This window comes from Sinohyriopsis cumingii, chromosome 13 (genome assembly GCF_028554795.1).
Source record: "Sinohyriopsis cumingii isolate HCF-2022 chromosome 13, ASM2855479v2, whole genome shotgun sequence".
Classification (NCBI taxonomy): domain Eukaryota; kingdom Metazoa; phylum Mollusca; class Bivalvia; order Unionida; family Unionidae; genus Sinohyriopsis; species Sinohyriopsis cumingii.
The window spans coordinates 18013582-18025800 of NC_142973.1; the positions used below are offsets into that span (position 1 = coordinate 18013582).

Here is a 12219-nt window from a genome sequence, read left to right on the forward strand (position 1 = left end):
GATCAAAATATTGATACCGGATTGCAAATATCACAGTTAGATTTTAATACTCTCTATCCCATCTATTACTTTTCCCTGGAACATCTCGATTTGGTAAAGCAGTCTGTCGTTGATATTCATTTCAAAGCCAGAATTAACACAGGAGGACCAGCAAGAGCAATCGCAGTTATTCTTAGTGATAGAACAATGATCCTAGAAGGTATTAGTGGAAGAATGAGAGTCATCGATGCACCCGTAGAGAACATGTAACAAAATTCTAAATTTAGATTAAGTGATTATTAATAATGCCATACGATCACGTCAGCGTAACTCTGACTCCCGGTCAGGTGAAAAAACTTCATGCAGCAACAACAGCGCGACGAGGTTTAAGTTTAACCTTAAAAAGTAATCAACTTCACGGTGGACCTAACAAACTATCGTTAACTAAAAATCAACATGGACATTTCACCAGAGCCAGATCAGCAAATACTGGTATTCGCTTGAATCTCTCGATAGGTGCAATCAGAGATATGATCAAAGTAGGTGGTATTTTTCCTTTATTCGCCGCTATTCCAGGATTGATAGCTGCGGCGGCTCCCGCGATTGCAAAGGCAGTAGGATTAGGTGCACTTGGAGGGATAGGTTCTGCATTAGGAAGAAAGGTCGTCGGAGGAAGATATCGCAAAAAAAAGGGAGGATTTCTCTTCCCCTCTCTTCTCGCAAAATTGATGCAGCCGCAACAAGGATCAGGACTTTACCTAAGACGACCCCCATACGGATCCGGTCTAAGTCGAGTCTACCAGCCTCAAATTTAGATTTAATAAGTGAAGCAAAAAAAAAGAAAATAAAATTTTTCAGAGGCGTATTTATGCGAGATCAACTACCAGATAAACCAAATCCCACCGAGACAGGAATAATAAATCTTGATAAAAATTCTGGTCCTGGCACTCACTGGGTTGCGTATGCGATTAATCCTCGCGAAATCATTTACTTCGACTCATACGGATTAGCACCGCCAAATGAATTTATCAAATATGTGTCAAAATTAAAACTTCCAATTTGGTATTCAACACTTCCAACACAAACATTAGCGGATCCACCAATATGCGGCCCGGAGTCAATTAACGTCCTTGATGCAATTTCAAAATCATCTCGTCCTTTTCGCAAAATTTTATTTGAATATACCGTAGATAAATATCATGGTTGATATTTACGGTAGATCTCTCTTCAGAAAAGAAAAAAAGGGAGCAGTCGACATCGATACATCAAAGTTTGCAACCAAGAGCGATATTAACAATCTTTTATCGCTGTCAGAGGTGGATCCTGGCGAAGTTGCTGTTTTTCAAAATACCGAAGGGCGATTACAAACTAGTAACGTTAAAATAACTGACATAATCAAGCGAGACGAATACCGCGATCACATTAGTCAATTTACTCGCCAATCGGAGATGGTATTAAAATCTATTGCTGATATCGCCGATATTATAGCAAAGTTATCCCTGAAGACCGATAAAGCATTACACGACGATCTTCAGGATAGAATGACAAAAAGACTTAATAGGCTAAATAACGACCTTAAAAAACTTGACGATGCTTTAGATAAATTTAGCAAAAAATTTGACGAGAATATAAAAACATCCAGTGATACTTCCTCCGCCGCAAACGAACTAGCAAATAAGAAAGCCGATCAAGCATCACATGACGATCTTAGCGAGAAAATAAAAAAAATCAACGAGGAAATTACTAATATTCTTGCCGAAATTAACGAAGTAAATATCTCGATGAGTCAGAAAATCGATAAAACATCAATCGACGATCTTAGCGAGAAAATAAAAAAAATCAACGAGGAAATTACTAATATTCTTGCCAAAATTAACGAAGTAAATATCTCGATGGGTCAGAAACCATCGATCGACGATCTCAACAAAAAAATCAACGAGGAAATTATTAAACTCGGTAATGTTGTTGTTCCTGAATTTACCAAGGGGATTAACGTGATGCAAGGACAAATAAAATCCATCAACGATGAAATTAACGTGGTACGTGAATTAGTGCGTCAAAAAGTCGATACATCAACGTACGACGGAGAAATTCGAGATTTAAACACGAAACTTCTTGCTGCAACAACAAAAATTGATCAATCCGCCGATAAAACTGGTCACGCCACTGACGTAAAGCAATTAGGTAGGGAAATTATCGAAACAACCACAAAAATTAACAATATCAACACAAAAATATCGTCATTGAATATCCCAAGATTGGCGAAATTTTATGTGCCAGATCATTTGATAGACAGAATTATACGATGCAATCTAACATTTGTGTTAACCATAAATAATCTTACCTGGACACCCCAGAATAACACATTTAGCTTTACCGCGCCAATTGCTGGCGTATATCGAGCACATATTATCTCCGATATAAAATTTAAGGTACAACCGGATCAGAATAATAAAATTTATGAATTCTGCCCTGGATTTTTTATTATTTCGTTAAGTGAATATGGCAATCCAACATTCACGCTAGAACCGCCAGATAGAACCACCATGGGACCGGTGAATTATTTTGCAATTTTCGAATTTTTATCCGAATATAGGCAGTAATTCCGCAATTGTTATCGTAGATTAATAAATGAACGCATCTGATTACCGTTACAATCAGGCGCGATCATGGCAGGATTCGTTAAAAAAACTCCTCGACGATTATCAAACAAAAATAAATAAATACCAGCGCAAATTAGTTATCATTGATGTTGCTGTTTACGCAGTATCTGCTGTGGTCGCTGGTGCAGGAATAATTCTATCCGCGGTAACAATGATAGCGCCAATCGTAGCAACAATAATAATCTCGTCAACAACAGCAATCGCGGGTGTTCTTAATATCATCGCGAAAAAGATATCCTCGTGCACGAGTGAAAAGTTATCTTCGTACAAAAGTAAACTAACTAAGGTAAATGACGCATACTCGAAGTTATCATTGTTACTTTCTGAGAGTCTCAACGATGGTATTATATCCGATCTAGAATTTTCTTCAATGATTAGTATTTACTCGGAGATTGAACAAATGAATATTAATAATGTCCGAGTTAGCCCAGATCGTGACAAACACGACACCGCCAACAACAACGTTAATATCACTAAGTTCAACGAAACCAGAGTTTAGCATTAATTTCTCAACACCAATTAGCGTTAACGAAATTGCATTAACACAGTTGCGTGTCTACAATAGCTGGCCTAATGTTAGATCGAAATCATTCGGTAATTTGATGCCAAATAATTCACTTGTTTTTGCAAATAAGAATAAACCCGATGGAACACCCGATTGGATCGTCGTTGGTATACCAACCGGTAGTTACGAAATTGATCAGCTGAATAATGAGTTTACCACTAGAATATCAAATTTAACCGGCGATGCTACTCCGGGAATAAAGATATCTTCACATGATCCAACACTATCGTCAATGATAGAAGTGAAATCACCGTACGTGGTAGATATTTACCAATCATCGATCAGGAATATATTAGGTTGGCCCGAGGTCGCACCTCTGATAAAACCAAAGAAATCGGATGTTATTATTCCAGGTTGGTATGATGAAACTCTTCCAGAACTACCGGAACCAAAAAAGGAAGATTTTACAACCAACGAAGGATGGTATGGAGATATCAAACACAAGCCTCTGATCCACAGCGCCATCAATCTCATGAATAACCACAAATTTAACCTGGTAATGTTCGCTTTCACTTTTATTAACGAAAGAATTCTCTCATGGTTGCCTCTTCCTAAAATCCCCCCAGATGTGAAAATCTTCGACGCTACCCACATTAACAGGATAATAGCCCCCATAGACGGTATCTTGGTAAGAAGAACTCTAGACGAGTTTATTCAAGAACACGAATTACAATTAAATTTATTGCGAGGATCATTTCATGAATGCATCCTAAATAAATCTGGTTCATGTAGCGAAATTATAAAGCACGTGAAGATTTTAAATCAACTCGCGAATGATATTGAATATTATCATGATATGTTTATTCAGGCGATAGTCGACGATATATCAATTGCCGACTATGTTCTTCCTATTAGCAAATTCGAGTTGATCAAGAACTCGGGTGAGAAACAAAAATTCATGAGAGTATTTGAATTAACCGAGGAAACACTGCCAAAATTTAAATTTCCTAATTCTGATTTTGATGCGATGAGAAAATCCGTCACTGATACCATCGATGATTTATTTCCGAAATTACATGCCACATGGACCAAAAAAATACATTCAGAATTGATTCTTAAACACAATAACGATCCTGACAAAGGTGGACGACATATATCGCCGGGTATCGTTAATATAACGGAAGTTATCGCGATTTATCTTCACGCGGATGTTGTCGAGGGTAGTTATAATGCTGATGCGTCAGAATCAAATCAAGCTCATCAGGGTTTTATTTTATATTCATTTTCACCTAGCGCATCTCCTGGTTTTTTGATAATAAAAGAACCAATGAATCCGTTTTACCTGCGATGTCATAATCGATTATTGACAAGAATAAATTTCAAACTAACGGATCAGAAAGGAAATTTACTTGATATACGAGGAGAAACTGTAAGTATCAATCTTTTGGTGAAATCGTGAGAATCTCTGATTTTTAAATCACAAGTGAGATTTTCCAAATCTGTATCCCAGAAATATTTCTGGGGAAAAAAATAAATAAAACCCAGGAGAATTTTCAAAAAATTAATCTTTTTTTTTTGTTTTGCGGAGATATTCAATTATTCTTCGTCACTCTCCGAATCAAATATTATTGGTACATAGGAGAATTCGATCCAATTGCCGAGATTATATGAAAATGTAGCGTGGATTATTTTTTCTGCCGCTCGCCGCACTGATGCTGAACTAATATTATAATATTTCGCAGCTGATTTCATCGATTCGAAAGCGATCTCCTCACCTGTTTCTCGATTTATCGATTTAACCGCCTTAGCTGGTCGCCGTCCGCTACTGGTATTACCAAATCTTGCATTTTCACTCGGAGTTACCGCGCGAAGATTAGAAAGTTTGTTGTTAAGTTTATTTCCGTCAATGTGGTCGATAACCAAATTATCCTTGATGATTCCATGAAAACACTCGAATATAAATCTGTGAGAAAGATAATTTATTCTTTTATTCTCGTTGAAGTTACACGCCAAATACCCCGAATTACAAACATTACCGAGATGATACTTTGTTTTGATATTTCTGATATTACCATCGGCAGATGCTTCGTAATTCTTAATGGTAGGATGAGATCTATACTCGTGTGAGATTTTCATTGCAGGGATCGTTGATTTGTGATTCATATATGATATTCTGTTTGTTTAAATCGTAATTTGCTTTGAATCGATTAATATAATCTTCCTCACATTTTATCACTGACGAGGATCTTTTTTCATAATATCTCCGTAACTCACGATATTTTTTCCCTCCACAAGAGAAACATAATCTTGTTTTTCCTCGAATACCAACTTGGCAAACTAAACATCGTTGTGGTCCTTTGTTACCTCGTCGAATTTCGTATATATGAGCGCCACAATATTCACCTCTGCAGGATTTGTTACATGATTTTGTTGATCCAACTGTTATCCACGCGCATTGCTTCATTATATTTAGATATTTGTCTAAAATATAATAATGGATTTATTTGATCTTGATGAGGCAGAATATATCATTCCTGAAGTTGATAGTGCGAAGAAGGAATTTTTCGATGATGGAGCGATTCATGTTTGGTCGACATGGAAAACTAATTTCGTTGATGCTACGATGAATCTGGAGCGAGCGAAGAAGATAATCGAACATATAAAAAACTCACACAAAGAAGAGAGATTTATTTTCGGAATAAAATTTATTGCACAAATGCCCGATGACATTTGGATTATTCGTGATAAACGAGATCCGGTACGTGGCGGTAAGAAAAATGTTGTTCTTGATAAAAATTCGAAACCGGGATTGCTGCTGGGGATTGATGGTCCTTATTATGCTAGGGCGTATCCTTCTAGTGCTGTTGTCTATGGAATTTATCGACTGAATAATAATCCTGATGTGAAAAATCTACCTGCGATGAGGGAATCTCCGATGATAAATTGTGTAGCTGAGCGAGTTATCGAGCACATGAAAAATGCTCGTCGCGGATCTGGTCTGACTCAATTGAGATTGGATAAAATTAATTCATGGGCAAAGACAGTTGTTGATGGCGCATCAATCGATGATGTTGCTGCGTTAAGTAAGAAACTTAAATTTCCTATTACGGTTAAAACACTATCGGGTGAAATATTATATTCATCGCCGTATAATTCTCGAGGAACACCAATCGAAATTGTTGATCATAATTCACATGCGTGGAGTCAGTCGGTAATGATATTCCCACGAGATCGTGTTGTTAAATTCTATCCCGTGGAAAAATCCACGGTGGAATCCAAAGATAGTTCCGATGCAATGTTTAGGTTTATCAAACTATTAGCCAAGTCCGATCCAATATCGATTTGGTTATTCTCGAGCGAAGAAAGATACGATCAATTTATCTTGCCACGCGGAGATATTTACCGAGATGAAATATTACATGAATCGATGAAAAATATCGCGGTGAAGTATTCATCAAATCCAGATCGATTACTGACAAATTGCTTTACCATTTCGTCTGTTGCTGCTCATGCTGCTAGAGAAAGAAATTCGTGGAAACCTACAAGAAATGAATTTCTCAATGATATTCAACTTAGCTGTATCGAATACGGCCATGGAGGACTATGGAATACCAAATACTATTTCGAAGATATGATTTCCGTTGATATGAGCGCATGCTATCCTGGAAGTTTCCTTGGGTATGGCGATTGTGCAGATTACTTTGCTAAATTCGGCCATCCCACCAACGAGATGACTAGAGTTGCAATTAACGGACAATTACCTGATTTTGTAATGACAGGATTCGCTCATGTTACTTCATTCGAACTTGCTGAAAATTTGCATAAAATTTGTTATATTTGGTTTGGTCGGCATTTATCTCAACGCAGATGGGTCCCTACGGTATTGTTGAGATTTATGTTGGATTCGTCGATGTTGATATCATTGACGGTAAGTGAAGCGATTATATCGTATAGAAAGCAGACCGAGGTGTGGTTACCCACGGATTGTGAGAACGCGAAAGATATTGGAAGAAAAATAATTGGTAAATTTACTCAAGGAGGATCAGTTGATCATAAACATCGCCACGCTAGGTTATTTATCAATGATGCCGAGATGGATTTTATTATTGCTGATACAGTGTCTCGTGGAATATTTTGCAGTAGAGAAAATATTATTATTGATGGAGAAAAATTGGGTACAGTGATCACTTATCTCGATGGAGAATCCGCGCAGTATACTCATTTAAGATCATCGATGCTCGCTTATGTGAGTATTAATTTGCTGTCAATGATAAATAAATTTTCTGATATCGCGGTAAGGGTTGCAACGGATTCATTTTATATTGATAAGAAATATCAGTGCAGATTAGAAAATTTAATCACCGATGGTTCTTGGGGAACTTGGAGAATAAAAAACGAGGATATTCTAGATTATTGTGAGGACGCGGATGTAGAAGATTGCGATAAGTTTCATAAAGATAAATGTGATGAAATATCAACAGCATCATCTGCGTTTGATCCGATTTCACGAAACAAATTCGTTTACCTAAATGGTCCTGGCGGTAGTGGTAAAACAACACGAGCAATAAACTTATTTTCAAATTCTGATATGATCGTGTTAACTCCAACTCACAGACTAGCAAGAGAAATAAAGCAGCGTGGTGTTAATTCTTGTACTTATCACAGTTATTTCAAGTACAGCGGTGGATTGTGGGATCCGGCTCGAATGGGAAACAAGTACGTTAATAAGATTATAATATTTGATGAAATTTGCACAGTAAATTTAGTTATACTAAAATCATTCCTAAGTTGGTTGGAAGAGAAAAACACCGCAGTAATAATGTGCGGCGATCACGGCCAACCTGATCCTATTGATGGCGAATCTCCTCATAGATGGCTTAGAAATTTTGTGGATTATTATGAAGAGATTGATACTGATTATAGATCTAATGATATTTTACTAACCGAGTTTAAAAAAATGATTCGGTTGCAACCTAATAAGTTTCAATGTGATGTGATGAGAAAAATAATTGATGAGACTCCGATGGATAATTTTCTAACTTTGTGGCGTCCAGATCATTTGATTGTTGCTAGCAGAAAAATTATTCGTGATACTATTCAGGAAATACTATTCAAACTTCACTGTGAGAAATTTCCAACGTTGAAGGTTCCGTTATGCTACAGGCCCGCTGATACTAGAAAACAAAATATTAATGTTATTTTGCCATGTGGAGAAGAAAAAATATTAGTTTTAAACGATATTATTTTCGTTGATATTAATCTTGTCAATGATGCGATAAACGCAGAAAGATCGCCATGGAAACTTGGATACGCAGCAACGATTCACTCGTCACAGGGATTAACAGTAGATGGCCAAGTTTGGATTGTCGATGATAGAATTTCCTGGTCAAATTTAGTTTATCTGGCCGTGTCTCGAGTAAGAAAATTATCTCAGTTAGGTAGAATTAGATTTCACATTAACGAAGATGGCGGTAATTGAGTATCCTTTGGAATTACTTGTAGTTCCTCTTTGGTAAATCCTCGTTGTGGTGCTAATGAATCTAGAAAATAAATTGCTGGCCTTCCCGATGATCTTGTTACGGCCGATATTTTATGTGTTGTAACACTCCAGTTTGGATCGGTTGCTCTTTTTTTGCCACCCTCGGCTTCTCCTTCTTTATACAAATACCTTACAATAACGCTACCTAGCACCGGCGAAATTATTGAACTTCGCTTTAGTGGTATATTTGGTTTTGTAATTGCAATTGCGGGTTTCATTGATATTGTTCGTGTTACTTCGTTATTTAGCGCGTTAATCACGTGAGGTAATCTTGTTACCCAATCGTGAGATCGTTTATCTTGAATAAATTCTCTCGCATACTGATATCCGAATAATCGTTCTGCAAGAGTTTTATTGAATCTCTCAACGATAGCTTGATTGTGATGAACACCTACAATACCGCGACGGATTTTAACATTATTCTTTTTCATCAGTGAAGTAACCGCGCCAAGAAATTCTCGACCTGGATCAACCTGGAGAAGCTTCGGCCATGTTAATGGAGATCGTGAATAAATTTCGCTAAACGCCTTAGCAATATCTGTTGCTGTTTTATTCGATAACGGTTCCGCTTCCTTGTATCTGCTAGCAATATCAACAACCGTCAACACGTATTTATATGTAACTCCGTCAACGGTATCGTAAGGAAGAAACATAAGATCAGCCTGATGGACTTCATTAGGGACGCTGACAGAGAAACTCGCATATGATATTTTCTTAGGCGGAGGAAGATAAATTTGCCAAACTGCTTGCCTCGATAGCCACGATTCAGCGACAGATTGCTTTACTTTTGCTGCCTTAGCAAGTTTGGCTATTGCTGATTTTCCTCGCCAAAATCCTCGCGGAGAATAATATATTTGCTCCATTATAAATTACCAGCACCTAGTACTAATTTACCTTTCATCGCGCCTTTTATTAACCAAGTTGCCAATTTCTCTTTGAAATTTTTATCAGGAATAGCATCTATTGCGTGAATTAATTTAATATCAGCGAGATGTCTTTGTTGTAAATCTCCGCTACGATATGCAAGATCGTGATAGTAGCATGCGTTATCGATGGCGTTTACTGGATCCTCGCCAGGATTTGGTTGATTATTATCGTTAAGTCTTATATCTAGCCTTGTACCAGGTCCGCAGTAATTATATCCTGGTAAATGTTTCTCTCCGGGATATTTCGCCCAGGGAGCTCCAGGCAGATTTGTTAAGGAGGTTGCGATGTCTCCTCCGGTTCTACTTTTTTTTTTACAAATCTAAACTTAATTGTCTTGCAAACTTCACATTCTCCCTTGATTGCATTTCTGTTGTTGCGTGTAACGACTTCGATTGGATTTATCGTAGCAGTTCGAGTGCGACACTTAACACAATATGAATCCATAATATTCTAATAACATGAATGTAATTGATTTTTCAGCCACGAAAAAACGCGAGCAAGTAAAACATATCGCGTCATTACCAAATTCGATTAGAATGATAATCATTGGACCATCTGGTTCTGGAAAAACGCAATTGTTGCTAAATTTGATAATGAGATGGTTAAAATGGGATAAATTATACTTGGTTGCGCCATCCGTTGATGATCAGCGATGTTATAAAGTACTAAAGGAATTTAGCGATAAAACTGAGGATGGCACAATAGAATTTATAACGGATATTAATGAAACTCCATCAGTGGAAAGTTTAGACGGTGATACTAATAATCTTGTTGTTTTCGACGATGTGATGCTGGATAAGCAAACTAATCCAGCCAGGATATTCTCGCGTGGCCGACATAAGAACACCGATGTGATTTACGTGACGCAGCGATATACGCAAATTCCAAAGGTAATTAGAGATAATTGTAATATTTTATCAGTGTTCAATGGCGTTGATACTCACACGCTGAGGAATATCCATCAGACTTGGTGCAATGGCGACATGGATATAAATAAGTTTAAAAATTTCTTTAGTCACGCTCAGGCAACACCACATGGTTTTGTCACGATTAATCTTCATGATCCGCGTAGTAGGTATCGAGTTGGTCTTGATCAAATTTACTCATAAAATTGCAACCCAAATTCAATTACGGCAAATAAATTTTACAATATCCCCCCCCAAAAAAGCCGCCATTTTTTTTGTGTCCGAAAATGCAAATTTGGGGGGAATTTTTCGGATTATTTCGCGTAGGAGGCTTTATTTTTGAATTCTGAGGGTTCTACGGAAATTATTTGTCTAGAAGGGTTAATTTCGTCTGTGCCACCTGGTCTGTAGAACTTCCCTGCTGCTCAATAATTCATAAATGGGATTGCTAGAGGAAACATAGGTGTAGTTCAATTTGATTATGAGTGGATTGTGCTTTCTCTGTGATAATAATAATAAGGTTATCTCTGATCATAGGTATCAGTGGCTGTTCAGACACTTGCCCTAGCTCTCTCCAATCTTATGTATCAATAGCTGTTCATATCCTTGCTTTAGCTATGTCTGTTCTTAGGTATCAATGACTGTTCATATCATTGTCCTGGCTTTGTCTGATCTTAGGTATCAATGACTGTTCATTTCCTTGCCCTAGCTATCTCTGATCTTATGTCTCAGTGACTGTTCATATCCTTGCTTTAGCTATCTCTGATCTTAGGTATCAATGCCTATTCATGTCCTTGCCCTAGCTATCTCTGATCTTAGGTCTCAATTGATGTTCATATCCTTGCTTTAGCTATCTCTGATCTTAGGTATCAATGACTATTCATGTCCTTGCCCTGCCTATCTCTGATCTTAGGTATCAATGACTGTTCATATCCTTGCCCTAACCATCTCTGATCTTAGGTATCAATGACTGTTCATATCCTTGCCCTAACCATCTCTGATCTTAGGTATCAATGACTGTCCATATCCTTGCCCTAACCATCTCTGATCTTAGGTATCAATGACTGTTCATATCCTTGGCCTAGCTTTGTCTGATCTTAGGTATCAATGGCTGTTCATTTCCTTGCCCTAGCTATCTCTGATCTTATGTATCAATGACTGTTCATTTCCTTGCCCTAGCTATATCTGATCTTATGTATCAATGACTGTTCATATCCTTGCTTTATCTATCTCTGATCGTAGGTATCAATGACTGTTCATATCCTTACCCTAACCATCTCTGATCTTAGGTATCAATGGCTGTTCATATCCTTGCCCTAACCATCTCTGATCTTAGGTATCAATGACTGTCCATATCCTTGCCCTAACTATCTCTGATTTTCAGTATCAGCGTCTGTTCATATCTTTGCTCTAGCTCTCTTTAATCTTCAATATCAATGACTGTTCATATCATTGCTTTAGCTACCTCTGATCTTAGGTATCAATGGCTGTTTATATCCTTGCCCTAGCTATCTCTAATCTTAGGCATCAATGACTGTTCATATTCTTGCTTTATCTATCTCTGATCGTAGGTATCAATGAATGTTCATATCCATGCTTGAGCTATCTCTGATCTTAATTATCAATGACCGTTTATATCCTTGCCCTAGCTATCTCTGATTTTAGGTATCAATGGCTGTTCATATCCTTGCCCTAGCTATC

The 12219-nt window shown here is 37.4% G+C and overlaps 1 protein-coding gene across 1 annotated transcript in view; it reads left to right on the plus strand.

Annotated features, from left to right (window-relative positions):
• The window catches only part of LOC149785002 (putative ammonium transporter 1), an 85843-nt gene that overhangs the window by 42272 nt on the left and 31352 nt on the right, over positions 1–12219 (plus strand). The window contains exon 2 of the mRNA XM_089931267.1: positions 10988–11021. Within this exon, the coding sequence (XP_089787393.1) occupies positions 10988–11021 (34 nt within the window). The remainder of the gene's footprint in view (positions 1–10987; positions 11022–12219) is intronic.